The sequence below is a fragment of the Hyalella azteca genome, unplaced genomic scaffold (assembly GCF_000764305.2).
Source record: "Hyalella azteca isolate HAZT.00-mixed unplaced genomic scaffold, Hazt_2.0.2 contig12686, whole genome shotgun sequence".
NCBI classification, from domain to species: Eukaryota; Metazoa; Arthropoda; class Malacostraca; order Amphipoda; family Hyalellidae; genus Hyalella; species Hyalella azteca.
In genome coordinates, this window is record NW_025942638.1 from 45,191 (window position 1) to 68,442 (window position 23,252).

General features: G+C 30.7%; 1 protein-coding gene across 1 annotated transcript; it reads right to left on the reverse strand.

Annotated features, from left to right (window-relative positions):
- Window positions 1–120: 120 nt before the first annotated feature.
- On the reverse strand, window positions 121–23,241 carry LOC108668884 (nascent polypeptide-associated complex subunit alpha, muscle-specific form). The gene is made up of 10 exons (XM_047883357.1): window positions 23,175–23,241; window positions 21,738–22,000; window positions 7,900–8,131; window positions 7,125–7,581; window positions 5,238–5,951; window positions 4,007–4,171; window positions 3,845–3,894; window positions 3,190–3,332; window positions 2,588–2,705; window positions 121–212 (listed from the first exon to the last, which is right to left on the reverse strand). Exons 2-10 carry the CDS (start codon window positions 21,834–21,836, stop codon window positions 121–123), a joined length of 2,070 nt encoding a protein of 689 aa, XP_047739313.1. The 5' UTR covers window positions 21,837–22,000; window positions 23,175–23,241.
- Window positions 23,242–23,252: the final 11 nt, after the last annotated feature.

Genomic DNA, 23,252 nt, shown 5'->3' on the forward strand with positions numbered 1-23,252 from the left:
CTCAGAACCATCCTAGACTTAGAAGAACCATCCTAGAACTTATTTAGAACTTATAACCATCCTAGGGCTTAGCACTAATTACCTTATTACCATCCTAAGCACTCAGAACGTTGCCACAAATCAGAACTCACTGAACTTAGCCTGTCGCTCGTCCTCTAGATCGTCGTCGCTGATTTCCTCCAAGTCCATCGTCTCTTCCTCCTCAAACGTTTCTGAAAAATACCCGTTTTTGTGAAGATACAAACAAACGTTTCTGAAAAAACACGTTTTTGTGAAGATACAAACAAACGTTTTTGAAAATACACGTTTTTGTGAAGATACAAACAAACGTTTCTGAAAATACACGTTTNCTACACCTGTCTCTTATACACATCTAGATGTGTATAAGAGACAGATATAATATATAAACATTATAAACTAAATTTTATAGAAGTAAAAAAATTAAATAACTTTAATGCCACTACAACGGCTGGACACTTGCCATTATTAAGGGAAGTAGTGGCAGCTTCCACTGCCGTAGCAGTTGTAGTGGCAGTTACAGCTGCTACAGCTGCAGTTACAGCTGCTACAGTACTACCTTCAATTTCAGCTGCTTCAGCCTGAAAGAATAAACTAATTTTTAAATATTCAATATATATTGAAACTACATTTTTTTAAAGTACAAACAAGCATTAAGGAAGATACAAACAAAAAATATTTGAAACTATGTACATATGTTTATGAAAACATTCATTATTATTACTGAAAATTAAAATAAAATTTTTCTTAAAACACGAAGAAACATTAATAAATATGCAAGCAAATTTTTTTGAAAATAGAAAAAATTTGTAAATTTTATTTTCCATAGGTAACTAATATATATATATATAGGTATACACACATATTATACTTTACTAACATATATTACTGTACACTTCATTTTTACAACAGATATAAAACAAAATAATATGTGTTCATTATTTATTGAGTAATTGTGATTCATTCATCTATTAATCAACTTAGTTTATTAATTCCTTTACAAATCATTTATTCATGTTTTGAAACCAATTTTATCATAAACCTGAATTTTTTCAAGCTATTTTCATCAACTTCATCATTGCCATAAACTTTTCCATTTGTTTCTCTCAAACTTTCTTCAAAAAATCTTGCATTTATATTTTCAAACTCAAAACTTAAATTTTTTTAACATAAAAATGAGAGACTTAATGAAAAATTTATTGCTTTGCTTCTGAATTTAGAATTTTTAGAATTCTGAAAATTTTGAATTTTTAGAATTTTTTAGAAAAATATTACAAATTTAGAAAAAAAAATTCCGAATAGAAAAAAAGTTGAATTTCTCACTGCAGCAAATGACGTATCGGCAGTTACAGTTTCAGTGACAGTAGATACTGTAGCAGTAGTTACAGTAGCAGCAGTTACTGTAGCAGCAGTAACAGGAGTGACAGTAACAGTAGCAACAGTAACAGCAGTTTCATCAGGCCCTGTTGCTGTGTTTCCCTGTTTGAAATAAAGTATTATTAAAAAATTATTAAATTTAACAATAATAAAATAACAATTATTAGATCATTATTTTTGCCAATTTAATTATGATTAGTATCTTTTTTAATAATTTAAACCATTTATTTTGATATTTGCAAGTCCCATGAACGTGTTGATTGACAATTTATCTACATAAATACAGATCAATTGATACAAATTATACAGAAAAGCTTTTATCTTCAGCATTTGAATTTCAAATTCATTACTAACTATAAAAATAATCATTACCACACAGAATAATCATTTAAAAATTTAAGAAAAATGCCGAAAAATAAAATTTCACATCAATTATTTTTGACTGACGCAGTTGATCTCGAAAAAAGTTTTCGAGAAAAATATCAGGAATTTTTTTGTAGCATTTTTTGCATATTTCATATTTCAAGTTAATGATCGTGAAAATTGAAATAAATTGAATTTTATACAAAAAATCAAATTGTTTCTGCAAATCTCTTAAATTTTTCTATTTTTTCACATTTGATGTGATCTTCAAAGAAATATTCAGAAAAATTTTCTTTGTTAGTGAACAAATTCAAACTTGGAATTGAAAAGAAATAAAACGAGAAATATAAAGAGACAAAAATAAGAAATATAATAAAAGAAAAACCTAATGAAATAAGAAGAGAAATATAATGAAATAAAAAAGAAATATAATGAAATAAAAAAAAATCTATTGAAATAAAAAGAGAAATATAATGACATAAAAAGAGAAATTTAATGAAATAAAAAAGAAATATGAAATAAATCGAGAAACATAATGAAATAAAAAGAGAAATATAATGAAATAAAAAAGAAATATGAAATAAAACGAGAAATATAATGACATAAAAAGAGAAATTTAATGAAATAAAAAAGAAATATGATGAAATAAAACGAGAAACATAACAAAATAAAATTATTAAATGAATTATATATAAATAAGAGGAGAGAAATACAATTATTAATTAAATTACATATACCAAAATATAATTATTNACATAATATGAACTAAATTTTATAGAAGTAACAAAATTAAATAACTTTAATGCCACTAAAATGGCTAGACACTTGCCATTATTAAGGGAAGTAATGGCAGCGTCCACTGCCGTAGCAGTTGTAGTGGCAGTTACAGCTGCTACAGCTGCAGTTACAGCTGCTACAGTACCTCCTTCATTTTCAGTTGCTTCAGCCTGAAAGAATAAACTGCTTTTGAAATATTTAACATTTAGTTTGTCGAAATATTAAATATTGATTCAAACTATATTTTTTAAGATCGATATAGGCAACTAATATATATAAACATGTATTATATTTTACTAACATATATTACATATATTTTTACAACGGATATAAAACAAATCAATATATATTCATTATTTATTGAGTAAATGTTATTCATTCTTCAATTAATCAACTTAGTTTAATTAATTACTTAAAAATCATTCATTCATGCTTTGAAACCAACTTTCTCTAAATTTTTTCAAACTATTTTCATCAACTTTCCATTTCTTTTTCCCAAACTTTCTTCATGAAATCCTGCATTTATATTTTCAAACTCAAATTTTTTAACATAAAAATGGGGACTTAACGAAAAATATCCCGCTTTGCTTCCGAATAAAAAAAATTGCAAATTTTGAAAAAAATTTCCGAATTGAAAAAAATTGAAGTTCTCACTGCAGCAAATGACGTATCGGCAGTTACAGTCTCAGTGACAGTAGATACAGTAGCAGTAACAGTAGCAGTAGATACTGTAGCAGTAGTTACTGTAGCAGCAGTAACAGGAGTGACAGTAACAGTAGCAACAGTAACAGCAGTTTCTATTTCAATTAATTGATAATCATAATTAATTATAACCCGTGTTTTATTATATGGAATAAAATTTAGTTAATTTCATCTGATGAGATAATATACCTAATATACATTGTATAGTCTATACATACACTGTATACCTAATATACATTGTATAGTCAATACATACATTGTATACCTAATATACATTGTATAGTCAATACATACATTGTATACCTAATATACATTGTATAGTCAATACACAGATTGTGTACCTAATATACATTGTATAGTCAATACACAGATTGTGTACCTAATATACATTGTATAGTCAATACATACATTGTATACCTAATATACATTGTATAGTCAATACACAGATTGTGTACCTAATATACATTGTATAGTCAATACACAGATTGTGTACCTAATATACATTGTATAGTCAATACACAGATTGTATAACTAATATACATTGTATAGTCAATATATATATACCTACATTGTATAGTCACTACACAGCAATATACAGAGAACCTACCGCTGTGTGGGTCCTGGTGCATCATGGCGCCGGCCTCCCGCAGTCCCGGCCTGTGTAGTACACAGATAATGAACACAGGTAATGTACACAGATAATGTATACAGGTAATGTACACAGATCTCATGTCTACATAGACATGAGCAACATAGACATGGCATTTACCTGGCATGTTGCCATGCAGGATTGTCATGTGGCTGTGGCGGGATGGCATGCATGTGGCGTTTGTTTAGCCACATGCCACCGTCAGCCTGGCCACTAGCCACATCAGCCACTTCAGCAGCCACGCTTGAGCCACTCCAGCCACCAGCCTCACTGAAGTCTTCTGACCTGATCGTAGAATTATTAATTAGATAATTGTTAATTATATAATTATTGATTATTTAATTATTAATTATATAATTGGTTATCATAAAATTATTATTTATATAATTATTGATTATTTAATTATTAATTATATAATTGGTAATCATAAAATTATTATTTATATAATTATTAACTATATAATTGTTAATCATAAAATTGTTAATTAATTACAATTAATTATTCAGTCACAATTATAATTATAATTTATTCAATTATTAATTATATAATTGTTAATTATATAACTGGTTATCATAAAATTGTTAATTATATAATAGTTAACTATATAATTGTTAATCATAAAATTGTTAATTATATAATTGTTAATCACAAAATTGTTAATCATATAATTATATAAAAATTAATTATATATATTATGCATATCATTCAACTTATATTTCCTGACAATCAATTAAGGTTAATGAATTATGAATAAATTCCATCAATTATTAAAACTAATTCATCTAATGAGCAAATAAAACCATAAATTTAAGTAAAATCAAAGACGTTTATGTATGTTTTAATCAATTCTTCAATAAGTGCACTGAATTACTAACTTTTCCATGTTAACCTAGACTCACTGCTCTTGACAGTTAAATATTATAATAATTGTATTGTAAGGTAAATATTACAAGGTTATAAGGTTACAATAACGGTATTATATAAACCTTAGTTATATAATCATTTTACGACACTCAATATCAACATGTATTAATAATATTCCAGGTCAACCTTACAATTTTTTCATGAACAGTTGAATTATGACATTTTGCAACGTTTTCGAAATAATTTCATTTATCATCAATTCTTTCAAGCTTAATAAATAGTATAGAAAAGTCCCATTGAAGTCCCAAAAGCCCCATTAAATTCTTATTAAAGTCCTCCTAAAGTCCCATTGAAGTCCCAAGTCCCATAAAAGTCCCATCGAAGTCCCAAAAGTCCCATTGAAGTCTCAAGTCCCATTAAAGTCCCAAAAGTCCCATTGGAGTCCCAAAAGTTCCATTGGAGTCCCAAAAGTCCCATAGAACAGGACCTGTTGATCCTGTTGGGCCGGTCCCACTGTTGCGGCGGCAGCGGTCCCGTGGCCCAGTCCCCAGCCCGTCCCCGGTATGGCACCCCCATGGGGCCAGGGGGCCCCAGCTGTCCCGGACCCCCCATGGGCCCACGGATGTTTGGTCCCCCAGCGGGACCACGGATGTTGAGGGGTTGGATGTTCGGTGGTGGTTGGTTGAATTGGGACATGGTTGCGAACTGGTGGTTGTGTGGTGGTGGTGGTGCGGTGTTTGATGGTGGTGGTTGACTCATGGTTGGTGGTGGTGGTGGTAGTTGGTGCATGGTTTGGTGTGGTTGTATAGGTTGTGATGGTGGTGGTGGTTGGTGGTGCATTGGTTGTGGTGGATGCTGGTTAAGTGGATTTTGTGGTTGCATGCCTGGTGGTGGTTGATGATGCGGGTGGTGAGATGGCGGTAAACCATGTGTTGGTGGTGGTTGTGGTGGTGGTTGTTGTGGTGGAGCAAGCGTGGAATTTGGTGGTGGTTGATGATGTAAGTGAGTCATCATTTTCGGGTCACTCAACCGAGGTTGAACACCACCACCAGGGTGGTGTTCAGCCATGTGAGGAGGTAGGTGGTGTGGGTGGTGAGAAGAAATTGGTGGTGGTGAGCGAGAGCTGCGGTGCTGGTGGTGATAGTCGGTGTGGTGGGGTGGTGGTAGCAGCTCTTCGGGCGAGGGCCAGTTATCTTCTTCCCTGTAAACATTGAAAAAAAAATATTTTAAAGTCATATTTTGGAGCGTTTAAATCAGGTAAATAAATACGCTTGTTACATCAATATATTTTACTTTAAAAGGCAATTTGATACAATATCAGAGGCTGCAATCTCTCACATGCGATTGTCCCTAGTTTATAAATTTAGTTGTGCACGATGTGCATCTGCGTACGTTGGGATGACGGCACGCAACGTTTACACTAGGGTCGCTGAGCATAGAGGGAGGAGTTATAGGACTGGGCAGTTACTGTCGCGCCCTCCTCATTTGGCTGTGCGCACTCACGCCGAACAGTGCAACGTTCCGGTGTCCGACACTGACTTTAAGGTTTTAGCTTATAGTTCTGGTGCTTCCGATCTGCGCATTTTGGAATCATTGTATATCTTTAAAGAGAAGCCTAGTTTAAATGCTGCCTACAGTTCTTATCCATTAGAAATTGTGAATAGATAGGTATTTCTTTATTATTCTGCCCTTTGCCTGTAAATTTAGGTTTTAACTTCTGTTGTTTTTTGTTGTTTTTCTTATGACTCCAAACTTTATTAATTTTTTTACTGTATTTGTGTTCTAGATTTATCGAACTGACAATGGAGCTGGTCTCCGAAACGTTTTCAATAGAGAAATTCTGAATTTTTATGGAGTTTTCTTCGCTTTCAAATTTCTAGTGAATCTGCAATTCAAGCAATCTAGTGACATTACTACAATATAATATATTATAAATAATATTATTCATATATAATATAATATATATTATAATAATATATAACATAATATCCAATAAATAAAATTATATTAGAGGCTACAATATAACCAGTTCTATGTTATAGGCCAAATATTTACATCGTCCTGATGTTTAAGTAAAACAAAAACTTACTCGCACTCTTTTTCACCTTTCAGGAATAAATTCAAGATGTACAAGGCCAAGAATTGAAGTCGACATCAAATCCTAATATGATCATTAGTAGCATCCTAAAGGAATAATCCCCATTCCTCCTAGCTCATTAGTAGTATCCTAAAAATATTCGCCATTCCTCCTAGCTCATTAGTAGCATCATAAAGGAATTTTTCTCATACCTCCTAGCTCATTAGTATCATCTTAAAGAAATATTCCCCATACCTCTTGACTCATTAGTATCATTGTAAAAATTATTCCCCGTACCTCCTAGCACAGGGGATGCGTTCGTCCATTCCTCGACCGGCCTGCCTATCCCCAGGCTCCCCATAGCTGCCAAGACGCTTCTCCCGCCTATGCTTCTTGTCAAACGTCTTGTCATAAGCCTTGTCGTGCGTCAAAACATCTTTGTCGTATGTTTGTTTCTGCGACAATGAAGTTGACGGATCAACATCCTCGTACTTGTCATACTTACCTGCATAGTTCTTGTCATACGACAGTTTGTCGGTAGATTGTCTATAGACTTTTTCGGGATCTTTGTCACCGTAGAGCTTGTCAGGGATCTTGTCATGATACTTGTCAGGTATTTTGTCATAGTATTTGTCTGTTGATTTGTCATAGTACTTGTCTGTTGATTTGTCATAGTACTTGTCAGTTGATTTGTCATAGTACTTGTCTGATGATTTGTCATAGGCTGGGGAGTAAAGAGTATCCATGCGCCTCTCTGTAACATAAAAATTAATTTGTTATTAAAATTATAATTTAGTTACCATATTGGGAAATTTGAGTAGACATGGAATAAAAATTTATGAATTTCATCTTCATGAAGCATAACTTGATGCAAATTAAACATTATTATTAAAAGAATTTATAAATATGATTTTCATGCAGCATGACTTGATAGAAATTAAACATTAATGTTATAAGAATTCATAAATGTGATCTTCATGAAGCATGACTTGATGGAAATTAAACATTTTAATTATAAAATTAATAATTGAAAGGATTTTAATTATACAAATAAATAGAAGGGCCAACATACCAGGATAGCTGTCGTAGCCGCTGGAGCGGGCCTTAGCGAGCCCTTTATGATGATCCAAGAAGCCCTTACTGTGTTCATCATAGTCTCTGTGATGTTGTTCATAGTCCTTATCACGTGGGTCATAGCTCTTGGAGGGCTCACCATACCCCTTATTCCTATCATCATAACCCTTAGGAGGCTCCATGTAACCCTTAGCACGGTCATCATACACCTTAGCTGGATCAAGGTAGGCCTTAGAGCGTTCTTCATAACCCTTAGGTCTGACATCATAACCCTTGGAGCTTTCAACATAACCCTTAGCTCGATCATCATAAGCTTTAAGGGGATCCATGTATCCCTTAGAGCGTTCATCGTAGCCCTTAGTGTGGTGGTCGTAGAATTCGTCGATGGTTGTCGTAGTTCTGTCGTAGTCGTCCCCAGCTCGGGAGGATCTCAGGACAACTTCATGGTTACGTAGGAACTCGTGCTGACCGCGCAAGTGCTTTGAGCGCCGAACTGTGAACGGTAACATTAAAGAAATTGATATTTATTAAAATGAATAGTAATAGTAACATTGATTAAAATTACAATTTATTAAAATCAACTGTATTAAAATCAACAAGAATGGGTAATAAAATTTAACATTTATTAAAATCAGCAGTAACAGTACCATTATTGAAAATTAATAATTATTAAAATCAACAGTAAGAGTACAATATTAATGAAAAGTAACATTTATTAAAATCAACTGTGAAAGTAACATTAATTATTATTAAAATTTATTAAAAATCAACTGTGAAAGGAACATTAATTAGTATTAACATTTATTGAAATTGACAATAACAGTAGCAGTAATGAAAATTTACATTTATTAAAATCAACAGTAATGGAAACATTAATGAAAATTAACATTTATTAAAATCAACAGTAACAGTAATGAAAATTAACATTTATTAAAATCAACAGCAACAGTAACATCAATGAAGATTAACATTTATTAAAAATCATTGCATATGGATTCCTAGCCATTGACTAGTCATAAATAAAATCAGTTGAATTGTTACATTTACGTCATCAATGTTCATTTTGATGCACGATCAAATTCCTAACCTAATATCATTTTAATTTTATGGTAGGTTCAGAAATAATAGAATGTAATGAAAATTAAAGCTTGCTTACATCATGATTATATACAAACAAAAAAAGACTAAAAATTCTCGCACATATTGAAAATATTTCTATGGTCTACATGATCATAAAAAAATAATCGCAGTGGTCATTTAATAATCGAATTACAGAGCATTTACTAAAATTTATTCAATGAATAGAGCATAAACTGCATATGAATTAACACAAGAAGCCTCACCTTTCTAAATTATTATGAATTAACACAAGAAGTCTTAACTTTCTAAAATGATTATGAATTAACACAAGAAACCTTACCTTTCTAAAATTATGAATCAACACAAAAACCTCACCTTTATCGCCAGAACTACCTATTAAAATTATATACAAGCAAAAAAGACTAAAAATTCTTGCACGTATTGAAAATATTTCTATTGTCTATTTGATCATTAAAAAATAGAATCGCAATGGCCATCTAATAATCGAATCACAGATCATTTACTAGAAATAATTTAATGAATAGAGCAATAACTGCATATGAATTAACACAAAAGCCTCACCTTTCTAAAATGATTATGAATTAACACAAGAAGCCTCCCCTTTCTAAAATAATTATGAATTAATACAAAAAACCTCACCTTTCTAAAATAATTATTAATTAACAAAAACCTCACCTTTCTCGCCAGAACTCCCCTGCTTGTGCAGAGCTTCGAAGACGTCTTTCTCCGTCCTGGGGTCAATGGGGGCTGAAAATGCACGTTTTTGTGAAGATCAAACAAACGTTTCTGAAAATACACGTTTTTGTGTAGATACAAACAAACGTTTCTGAAAATACACGTTTTTGTGAAGATACAAACAAACGTTTCTGAAAATACACGTTTTCGAGAAGATACAAACAAACGTTTATGAAAATTCAAATTTTTGTGAAGATACAAACAAACGTTTCTGAAAAAACACGTTTTTGTGAAGAAACAAAAAAACGTTTCTGAAAATACACGTTTTTGTGAAGATAAAAAACAAACGTTCCTGAAAATACACGTTTTTATGAAGAGACAAACAAGCGTTTCTGAAAATACACGTTTTTAAGAAGATACAAACAAACGTTCTTGAAAATAAACGTTTTTGTGAAGATACAAACAAACGTTTCTGAAAATACACGTTTTTGTGAAGATACAAACAAACGTTACAAACGTTTCTGAAAATATACGTTTTTGTGAAGATACAAACAAAGGTTTTTGATAATACACTTTTTTGTGAAGATACAAACAAACGTTTCTGAAAATACACGTTTTTGTGAAGATACAAACAAACGTTCCTGAAAATACACGTTTTTGTGAAGATACAAACAAAAGTTTCTGAAAATACACGTTTTTATGAAGATACAAACAAACGTTTCTGAAATAACACGTTTTTGTGAAGATACAAACAAACGTTTTTGAAAATACACGTTTTTTTGTGAAGACAAAAACAAACGTTTCTGAACGCGCAAATAAATGTTTCTGAAAATGTAAATGAACTTTTTTTGAGGTACAAACATACATTAACGAAGATACAGACAAAAATATTTGAAACTATGTATGTTTATGATAACACTCAGTACCGTTTCTGAAAATTAAAATAATAATATAATAATACGAAATAATTAATGAAGATGCAAGCAAATTTGTTTGAAAATATGAACAAAAGTTTGCTATAATATTGAAAAACGTTCCGAAAATTTTTAATTAACGTTTTTAATGATAGAAAAACATAATTATGATCGGAATATAATTAACGAATTTTTATGAAAATACAAACAAACGTACAATAAAATATAACTGAACGTTTATAAATTTTAAAATGTGTACCACAACATTTCAGAATATGCAGATGAACGTTTCGAGAAATTTAAACAGAAATTTTATACAACATAAACGAGACTAATAACCTAACACGCGTCAGTCAACACAACATACAAGTGCAAAAATACAGAATATGTGGCGTCTGTATTAACGCCAACACTGAAGTAACAAAAAACGCATAGAAAACACACGATTTTTTTCTTCAGCTAATAAAAAAAATTATATGCACTCAATTTACTAAAATATTCTCTATTATTTTTAATCAATAACTTTTATCAATTAATAATAATTAAATAATTTGTTCCAAGAAATACAGTGTAGAAATTTAAATCTTCCATTCTTGAGAAACAAGCACAAAATTTAGAATAAATAAATTTAATAAAAATTCCTACATTAATTGCATTAGCCCTGTATACTTACATATAAAATAACCAGCATAGATGATAAATCCAAATAAATATAAAGTCAAATGTTAAAATATGTCAACGTATTATTAATTAAACATCGAAACAACAAAATAATAAAATAACGACTAAAGATCGTAAGTTGATACATAGTTAGATAACATAATATAATATATAAACATTATAAACTAAATTTTATAGAAGTAAAAAAATTAAATAACTTTAATGCCACTACAACGGCTGGACACTTGCCATTATTAAGGGAAGTAATGGCAGCGTCCACTGCCGTAGCAGTTGTAGTGGCAGTTACAGCTGCTACAGCTGCAGTTACAGCTGCTACAGTACTTTTTAACTGACTGCAGTTAATACTGTAAAAAATTGTCTAGAAAAATACCAGGAAGTTTTTGTAGCATTTTTGGTATATTTCAAATTTCACGTTGATGAAAAAAATTCACGTTGAAAAATAAAATTAATTCTTTCTGCAAATCTCTTAAAAATTCATACTATTTTCATGTTTGATGGGATCTTCAGAAAAATATTCAGAAAAAAATTAGTAACAATTTTTAGTAAAAATAAAATTTTCCATGTTAGTGGACGAATTCAAATTTGTAATTGAAAATAAATACAAATAGATATATTATGAAATGAAAAGAAAAATATAATGAAATACAAAGAGAAATATAATGAAATAAAGAGAAATATAATTAAATAAAAAGAAAAATAATGAAATAAAAAGAGATATATAATAAAATAAAAAGAGAAATATATTGAAATAAAACAAGAAACATACTGAAATAAAAAAGAAATATTATGAAATAAAAAGAGAAACATAATGAAATAAAAAGAGAAATATATTGAAATAAAACGAGAAACATCCTGAAATAAAGAGAATTATAATGAAATAAGAAGAGAGATATAATGCAATAAAAAGAGAAACATAATGAAATAAGAAGGGAAATATAATTAAATGAAAAGAGATATATAATAAAATAAAAAGAGAAACATAATGAAATAAAACGAGAAATATAATGACATAAAAAGAGAAATATAATGACATAAAAAGAAATATAATGAAATAAATCGAGAAACATAATGAAATAAAAAGAGAAATATACTGAAATAAAAATAGACACATAATCAAAAAAAGAGAGAATTATGATGAAATAAAAAGAGAAATACAATGAAATAAAACGAGAAACATAACGAAATAAAATTATTAAATGAATTATATAAATAAGAGGAGAGAAATATAATTATTAATTAAATTACATATACCAAAATATAATTAATAATTAAATCACATAAATAAGAAGGCAACCCACATCTCTGTTGAGGAGGTCATCCGTGTCATCACTGAAGTCGCTGAGGTCACCGAGGTCATCGACCTGAACTAATGTTTTGCTGTTATCTTTATCAGTGTTCTGCTTATCTGCTTTGTTGTTATCATTGTTATCATTGGTGGTGGTGGTGGTGGTGGTGGTGTGTAAGCCACCACCCTCCGTGGTGGTGGGAGGTTGTGGTGCAGGTTGAGTTTGTTGAGTCTAATGAATGGAAAAAAATAAATTTTTTTAAATAATTCATGAGTATTCGTCTTATTCATAATAATCGGCTTTAGTTTAATAATAAATTATTAAATAACTCATTAGTATTCATCTTATTGATAATAATAGGTTTGAGTTGATAATAATATATTTCAATATATATTTGAGATTGATAATAATAGGTCAATTAATAGAAAATATTTTTATTAAATAATTCATGAGTACCTATTCATATTATTGATAATACTAAATACACTGTTTATTTAGACATCGTTGATTTTGCATACAATATTTAATATTGCAATTTAAAATTTGGTTTACACTTTTGCAACAATTCTAACTTCATTATTAGTTTTATTTGTCGTAAGTTATATATAAACTATAACATTCAATTGCTATATATTATATATAAACCATTATGACACTTAGATCTTATTCAGGCAATGAACTAATGAACTAATATTATATATTTTTTTAAAAAGTTATTTATTTTTTACTTTTTTTATAATTATTCAGGATATGAACTATTATTATTCATATTTTTATTAAATTTATCCATTTTATTATTTTTTTATTATTATTCAGGTTATGAAGTACTAATATTATATATTTTTTATCAAAGTTATTCAATTTATTTTTTTATCATTATCCAGGCTATGTATTAATTGAACATTATTTAATTAAAGTTATTCATTTTATAATTATTTTTATTATAATCCAGGCTATGAACTCATATTAAATACTTTTTTTATTAACGTTAATTATTTTATTACTCTTTCTATTAGTATTCAGGCAAATAAAGTTATTTATTTTGTTATTTTTTATTAAAGATATTTATATTATTTTTTCTATTATAACTAATTACCTGTAAGGGGGNCAGTACTTAATGAAAATTTCTGTTTATTAGAACCAAGTCAACAGTAACATTAATTAAAATTAACATTTATTAAAATGAACAGTAACTGTAACATTGATGAGAATAACTATTTATTAAAATCTACAGTAACAATAACTTTAATGAAAATTAACATTTATTAAAATTGACAGTAACAGTAACATTAATTAAAAGTAACATTATTAAAATCAACAGTAACAGTGACATTAATTAAAATTAAAATTTATTAAAATCAACAATACTGGTAATATTAATAAAAATTAACATTTATTAAAATCAACAGTAACAGAACCATTAATGAAAATTAATATTTATTAAAATCAACAGTAACAGTACCATTAATGAAAATTAATATTTATTAAAATCAACAGTAACAGTAATATTAATGAAAAGTAACATTTATTAAAATCAACAGTAACAGTAACATCAATGAAGATTAACATTTATTAAAATCATTGCAACTATGGATTCCTAGCCATTGACTAGTCATAAATAAAATCAGTTGAATTGTTACATTTACGTCATCAATGTTCATTTTGATGCACGCTCAAATTCCTAACCTAATATCATTTTAATTTTATGGTAGATTCAGAAATAATAGAATGTAAAGAAAATTAAAGCTTGCTTACATCATGATTAAATACAAAAAAAACACTACAAATTCCCGCACATATTGGAAATATTTCTATGGTCTACGTGATCGTCAGAAAATTAGATCAGTACTCACTGCAGTGAGTGACTGAGTGAAGTCACAGACGGACTGACGGACATGACGAGCACAATAGCGCCTTTTTTTCCATAAATGCGAAAATGCACTAAAAATAATCAGTGGTCATCTAATAATCAAATCACAGATCATTTATCTAATAATAATTAAATGAATAGAGCATAAACTGCATATGAATTACGTATAACAAGTAACTTCACTTTTCTAACATAATTTTGAATTAACACAAGAAGCCTTACCTTTCTAAAATAATTATTTATTAACAAAAACCTCACCTTTCTCGCCAGAACTCCCCTGCTTGTGCAGAGCTTCGAAGACGTCTTTCTCCGTCCTGGGGTCAATGGGGGCAACCCGTGAACTGGAGTGGGGCTTGGGGCTGCGCTCCCTCTTCCGGGCACCAGAGTGGCTGCGGGTACCACCACTCTGGGGGTAGTGCTCCAGGGGAACGGAGTGGGGATGGTGAGCGTAGGGGTCATAAGGATCTAAAGGATCCCCAGCGTACCGGGTTGGGGATATGGGGAGCATTTGCGTAACTTCGTCATCTCGGTAGCGGAAATGTCCAGTAGCATCTTTTTCATCCCGAGAAGAGGATTTGTGACGGCTTCTTTTACTGCGGGACTGTGGGGATGATTTGTGGCTTTTGCGGATGCCGGATGAAGAGCAATGCGGAGATCCGTCTTCAGTTCGTCGACCGGATGAAGACGGTATAGCGGCTTCCGCAAGATTTGAGGAACCTGAAGCATGCTTAGAGGGCCGATGGTGGTGGTGGTGATGGTGGTGGTGGTGATGGTGAGATGATGATGAGGGTGAGTGTGGGGAAGCAGCTTCCGAGGCGACCAGAGTGTGGTGACTGCTGCTGCCATGAACCTGAAGTCATGGTAAAATTTCGTAAAATTATACTTTCTATTTCCTTTAACATTCATGGTCTTGCTTTATTTAAGATAAAATTACTACAAACAAACAAAGTATTTCTTCATTTTCAAACAAACTACCATTATTTTATAGGACCAGAGCCGAGTCTTATTTTTGCTTTCTTTTGCATTCCTAGTCATAGCAAAGAGAATTCAAGGCATGATAAAATTTTAAAACAATTTCTGCTTCAAGATTTCAAAAAATAAAATTTAATTGAATAAAATATTCAATTTCAACATTTGACACAGTTTAAATCAAACAGAAATATATACATCATCTGAATGAGTGGTAGAGTGTGCTTCATTACAGTACCAGTACATACAGGGGAATTTTTAATTTTTTTTATTGAAGAAAAATGGTTACACTACCCCGATGGCTTGAGGAAAAGCTCCACAATGATTTTAAAAAAATCATATAAATAAATCAAAAATAAATTGAAAATAAATAAATAAAATATCAAGTGTAATATTAAAGAATTAAGTGTAATATATTATTGAATGTTGTTCAAGGCAGAAGTTAAGTAAGCAGACCTTGCTGGCAGAAGAATTGTACTCGTAATCCTTGTACTCCTTGCGACTGGAGTGCAGCTTGTGACTGCTTCTGCCTTTAGAGCTGCTGCTGCGCTTGTGACTGCGATAGAGATAATGGATTAATGAAGATAATGGATTAATAAAGTTGATGGGTTAATGAAGTAGATAATGGATTAATGAAGATAATGGATTAATAAAGTTGATGGGTTAATGAAGTTGATGGGTTAATGAAGTTGATGGGTTAATGAAGTTGATGGGTTAATAAAGGTAATTGATTAAAACAGATAATAGATTAATACAGATAATAGATTAATGAATATAGTAGGTTAATAAAGATAACAGATCAATAAAGTAAATGGATTAATAAAGATAATGAATTGGATAAATGGATTAATTGGAGTAATAAGATTAGCTTTTACCAAATAAGTTACTAAAAACAAGAGTCTTTGGAACTAAAAATTACCAAATAAAATAAAAAAGAACAAAATAATAATAATAATATAATTTAATAATAATATTATAATAATATAGTACAGAATAATAATAATAATTAAACCTTACCAAAGAAAATACGAGGAATAGTACAGGCAAAATTAGGCACAGCTTAGGGATAATAATTACCCAAAAAATATGATAATAAAAATCAGTTGTTCATCAAAACACAGCAATAAAGAGCTCTCTTTAGAGCTCAATCTTATCAAATAAAACCATGCAAGCAACATGAACATAATACATTTAATATTTTAAATCCAAAATATTTACATACAAAAAGAACTGTAAAATCACTAAATAAACTCACGATGCTGATTTTGCTTTCTTAGCCTTTGACCTTTCACCGGCAACTGATGAACTGCCTTTACGACTTCCCTTCACACGGCTGCGCTTCTTGTCATCACGTTTGCTGTAGTTGAGCCTGCAACAACACAATTATTTGAAACTAATAATTACCATGTAAATTAATCTTCAAATAATAGGTTTACTTAATGTGCTAAGACAAAAAGTAAACACTTATAAAATTAACAATTATCGATTAAATATCAAGATCATTTATTGAGGCCCGAGCACACTAAATGTAGTGATAAAATTAACAATTATAAATAAATTATCAAAATCATTTAGATTTGAGTTTTCTGAGACCTGAGCACACTAAATGTACATTCTAAATGCAACTTCCAAATATATATTAAATTTTTTTAAAAATTTAGTGATTTGTGTTGCATGGGTAACAAGAGAACGATTGCAAAACCAGAAAGTTGACAAACCTACCTTGGCTAAGATAATACTTATCACACACAATCTTTGAAACAATTAATAGTGAAGGGGTTATCATTATTAGTAAATAATAATGATGGGTAATCTGACCCTGAATTTAGTATATTTTAATCTCCAAATATTTATGTTCTGTGACATACAAAAGTTATGGTATAGCAAAATTAATTAAACACCTTTGCTTACCTGACTGTTAAAATCAAACCTGTAATTAAAAAGGAAACCACAAGTTTCAACAAAATTTGTAGACTAATTTCAAAATTATAATTGATTACAAAGTTGAAAATCGTGTTTATTAGAAAAAATTACCTTGCATTTGATTTAAAATTTTCTAATTTACCTGCTGCTGCTGCCACCCACATCAGATCTCCTCTGATACGAGGATGACGATGAGGTTGACTCGGAGGACGAGGACTCGGAATCAGAGTCGGATGAGTCAGACGAGCTCGGCGAGTGACGGTGAGAACGACTCTGGAAGAAATTGTAATGAAATAATACAAGGTTGTTCCAGTATAATTACAAATTATTCTCAAACAGTAAATTACCCCAGTGAATTTTTTTGACAGAGGCAAGATATTATACAACAATGGGAGGCTTTTCTGAAAAATCATTTCAATTGAAGGGAGAAAAATTGAGATTTTTTCTCAATAAAAATTAAAATCATCCTAATAAATTAAAAATATAATCACCCTAGTAAATTAGGATGATTTTATTGTCAAAATTAGGATGATTTAATAATCAAAAATAAAATCATCCTAGTATTTTTCACACATTTCATTTTGACCATTTCAAAATTTGCCTGATTCTGAAGGTTCCAAAGTTAAGCAAAATCTGTCAATCAAATTTTCTCATAGATACCTCAAAATTCTTAAGAAATAATATGAATAAAACTACATTTCCAACCGGTGTGTTGAGTCACCCAGAGGCAGAAATAATATTTATCAAGGATTTTATAGATATAATTAGACTTAAAAATATGATTTCAATGGAAAGGTGGCAATCCAGTGTGGCCTGGGACTGCTACATCCAAAACACTAATGATACAAAAAGTAATGACAAACGCACCTTTTTCTCAGGAGCTACAACCGTGCTGCTATGGTGGTAGTGGTGCCGCGGATCACTCGACATAGTACCAGAAGCTGGTTTTGTTCACTTTTCTACCTTAATATGAATACCTACTGGAACAATAATAGAAATATAGAAAAAATATTTTTCATGTTTTAAAAGTTCATAAAGTTTCTCAATAATTTTACTAATAATATTGAAGTAAAAAATAGGTATAAATAGTATAACTAACATGAAGCCTAAAAAGGCTTTTATATTTGTACTTACCAAACAGCGTAGCAAACTAGAAACTATTTCAGGGTAGGGAAAATTCAGAAAATTATCAGAAATGTTACTTTGGGGCAGCAATATTTCAACATTAAGTAGGAAATTTTTAATCTTAGTGGGAAATGGTAACTCCAAGTCAACATACCAATTTTAATGAGACATTCCAGTGTTCCACAGAAGCTCACAGACACATTTTATGACCAATGAGGAATATTGTACATTCCTCCCCATTCCTCTAGCCCTTGCCTAATTTATAGTGTAAATTTGAAGAAAAATGATATATTTATATTTCTAATATATATTCATATTTTTAATACATATTTATAATTAATTTTATTTACATAATTTATTTACAGTTTTTTATTTACATAATCTCATCTGAAATGATAGTTTAATCTATAATTATTAGAAAAAACTGCCTAATATTCTATATTGGCAAATGAAGAAGGAGTTTGCCAAGTCATAGAGTTGGAATACTGGGCAGAATTTTCAAAAATTTGCAGATAAATAAGATAATTTCATGGCTACCTTCTTAAAATTATCTTCTGAAACTAACTAGAAAAATTACATTGGTTTTCATAATTTTGATTAAAGAAATTGGTCAAGGGCCATAGAAACCAGGATTGCACTGGGTATCTTGCCAGGGAGCTAGAGGGCTTGGTTTTTTTACTTGAAAAACCTGGGTTTTTCAAAAAATCCTGTTTTTTTAAATCCCAAAGTAAAAAGTGGATTTTTAATATAAATACAGGTAAAGAATGCATCAAAATGACTACACGTTTGAATTTCAGAATGCAATAATACTAGATAGAAGCTACCAAAAATACACCTATTAAAGTACAAAAAATACAAATAAACCCCTAAAAAACTCACATTGATTGGAGTTCTGAAAAAATCCTGTAGTATATTCTAAAGTATCAAAGCTATTACTTTGTCCCATAACCTTCTCCACAGTCATGCAAGAGCTATTACAATGTCATGAAATATCTTCTTCATATCAAAGCCCATTCTGCAATTTTTGCATTCATGTCTAAATTTTTGGCTGCTTATTCAGTAATTTTTTCACTTCATTGCTAGAGAAAAAAACTTCCTAGAAGTTTTTTTAACAATCTTATGTTAGCCCTACCTAAACTGTAGATTTTATATTAACTTGAACTTAGATTTTAATTTAGTTTACATACTTTAGTTTCTCAATGTGAAATATAAAAAACCTAAATTAGTCCTAGAATAATGTTTATTTTTATAATGATATTTACACAGACATATAAAATGTTTTGTAAGACTAATTAAAGACTATTACTGCAATTTTGACTTTTTTTGTTCATTAACTGAAAAGCGCATTATACAAGTGATAAGAAAAATTAGTCATTAATAAAATGCTAGTCTTGACAATGGAAAAAGAGGAGAATAGTATAAAGAATTTTGTCTGTTGAGTCATTTAGCCACTTGATATTTTGGCTCCTCAAAAAGACTCAAATCTTAAAATACTCAACAAAAGAAATACTGGCAATGAAAAAACCTGGCAAGCCCTAGGCTAAGGGCAAAGACAATTCATTGTGTCAAAGAAGAACATTATTTGTTGCACTTCCTCAAGTTCATTTTTGAGTCCTATAAGCATACTAGGGTAAACGCGGTATATTCCAACATCGTAGGTAATTGCGTCACTTCTCTAGTTTTTCCTTTATATTAAGCTTTGTTTTAGTTCCATGCGTTCATTGATGGTTGAAATGGTGAGTTGGTGACGTCATACATTTGCGTGTCGAAATACTGCAAAAACACTAGGTCTTGGCCATCTAGTGGGAAAATATTGAGATCCAAAGAGAGACAATGCATGCCACCTGGTGAGATCATCAAAAAATGTGTCAAATTTGACAGTTGACCTTGCTCTACCAAATAGTGAATAACTGTTTAAATATGGCAACATTTTGTGACGTTTCATTGTTGCTGATGCGTAGTGAAGTGTTTTGAGAGTCACGTGAATGCAACAGAACTTACGTAACGCATACGGTTTTTTTTATAGTCTTTCATTTCTTGATGCGTCCTTAATGTGTCAGAATATACCGCGTTTACCCTAGGTCAAGTATTTTGATTTTTGAATACCAGTATTATCATACACAAGAACCTTATAAAAATATTGAGTACTTCAGTACTAGAGACGGAAATTGAACCAAGCCTAAAAAATCTCTGGTTTGCCCATATCTCCTTAAATTCCACTGATTAGCCTACCTACTAGGCTACTACTAGTCTACTACGTCCTACGAGAGTGACGAGACGAGTTATGACTATAATAAAAGTGATTGTTGTAGTAACCCGTGCCATTACTGCCATAATTGATTTAGTAAAAAAATATAGTTTCTGTTTAGTGTTTACACAAATAGCAGCTCAACTATTCTATCCTTTACCGCACCGGCCATCCCTCAGCGGAATGAATCATGTAACTGAGAAAAATTTTTTGTTTGTTTGATGCTTATTGGAGCTTTGGAGACGCATCCATGTAGCTCCACGTCTGCAGGGGGATTTGGCTGTTCCAGAAGTCCCAGTATCCCACGTTTGCACAGGAATTTAGTCCGTGCAGAAGTCCCAGCAACTGTGTGCACATGAAAAATATCATTAGTATACAGGATCATAAACATTGTATCAATTGATCAACTAGAGCTCACATAATTGGGGTGTAAATTTCAGTATCATGTTCAGGGAAATAATTTGCTGAAGGCAGATCAGGGTACAAATGTGTTTCAAAATAAAGTGACATTTATTTGTTAAGAATTGCTAGCAATTTGCTCTTCTAAAACAAAGGACTACATTATTAGCGCTAAGCTAAATTGCCCAAGTTAGTAGCTAGAGGATGCCCTACCTTGTGCCACATACGAGAACCCAGACTCTAGGTGAGGGTCCAGCCTGGGCGGCTCAACCTGGAGCCTCTTTCAGCCAAAAATGACTATCACAAAATAATTTTTAATGCAAATGTGCAAACAAGACGGATCTCTTATGGGCAGGGCTCAGAAGGAGGCAAGGGAATATTTGTTTATCTGGTGGAGACAAATAGAGGCACCCTTCACACAGGCAGTCATCACAGTATTCAATTGATCTGCTCAGAGAAACCTCTACTTGAAACTCATGGATGCACCACAGGTGCATTTGCTGAAGGTATAATATAAAGTTAGTTCCACAGAGTGTTATTTGTAGTTAGTATACTCAAATTGTTAGAGATTCAAGGCAGAAGTACAATATTATATCTGNCTGTCTCTTATACACATCTAGATGTGTATAAGAGACAAAGGTAGGCCTTAGAGCGTTCTTCATAACCCTTAGGTCTGACATCATAACCCTTGGAGCTTTCAACATAACCCTTAGCTCGATCATCATAAGCTTTAAGGGGATCCATGTATCCCTTAGAGCGTTCATCGTAGCCCTTAGTGTGGTGGTCGTAGAATTCGTCGATGGTTGTCGTAGTTCTGTCGTAGTCGTCCCCAGCTCGGGAGGATCTCAGGACAACTTCATGGTTACGTAGGAACTCGTGCTGACCGCGCAAGTGCTTTGAGCGCCGAACTGTGAACGGTAACATTAATTAAAATTAACAATTATTAAAACAAATTTATATAATTATTATTTATTATTATATATTATATTATTTAATTATATTTAATCATCATTTATTATTAATAAATTTAAAATAATTTATTAATTAAAATAAAAACAGTAACAGTACTTAATGAAAATTTCTGTTTATTAGAACCAAGTCAACAGTAACATTAATTAAAATTAACATTTATTAAAATGAACAGTAACTGTAACATTGATGAGAATAACTATTTATTAAAATCTACAGTAACAATAACTTTAATGAAAATTAACATTTATTAAAATTGACAGTAACAGTAACATTAATTAAAAGTAACATTATTAAAATCAACAGTAACAGTGACATTAATTAAAATTAAAATTTATTAAAATCAACAATACTGGTAATATTAATAAAAATTAACATTTATTAAAATCAACAGTAACAGAACCATTAATGAAAATTAATATTTATTAAAATCAACAGTAACAGTACCATTAATGAAAATTAATATTTATTAAAATCAACAGTAACAGTAATATTAATGAAAAGTAACATTTATTAAAATCAACAGTAACAGTAACATCAATGAAGATTAACATTTATTAAAATCATTGCAACTATGGATTCCTAGCCATTGACTAGTCATAAATAAAATCAGTTGAATTGTTACATTTACGTCATCAATGTTCATTTTGATGCACGCTCAAATTCCTAACCTAATATCATTTTAATTTTATGGTAGATTCAGAAATAATAGAATGTAAAGAAAATTAAAGCTTGCTTACATCATGATTAAATACAAAAAAAACACTACAAATTCCCGCACATATTGGAAATATTTCTATGGTCTACGTGATCGTCAGAAAATTAGATCAGTACTCACTGCAGTGAGTGACTGAGTGAAGTCACAGACGGACTGACGGACATGACGAGCACAATAGCGCCTTTTTTTCCATAAATGCGAAAATGCACTAAAAATAATCAGTGGTCATCTAATAATCAAATCACAGATCATTTATCTAATAATAATTAAATGAATAGAGCATAAACTGCATATGAATTACGTATAACAAGTAACTTCACTTTTCTAACATAATTTTGAATTAACACAAGAAGCCTTACCTTTCTAAAATAATTATTTATTAACAAAAACCTCACCTTTCTCGCCAGAACTCCCCTGCTTGTGCAGAGCTTCGAAGACGTCTTTCTCCGTCCTGGGGTCAATGGGGGCAACCC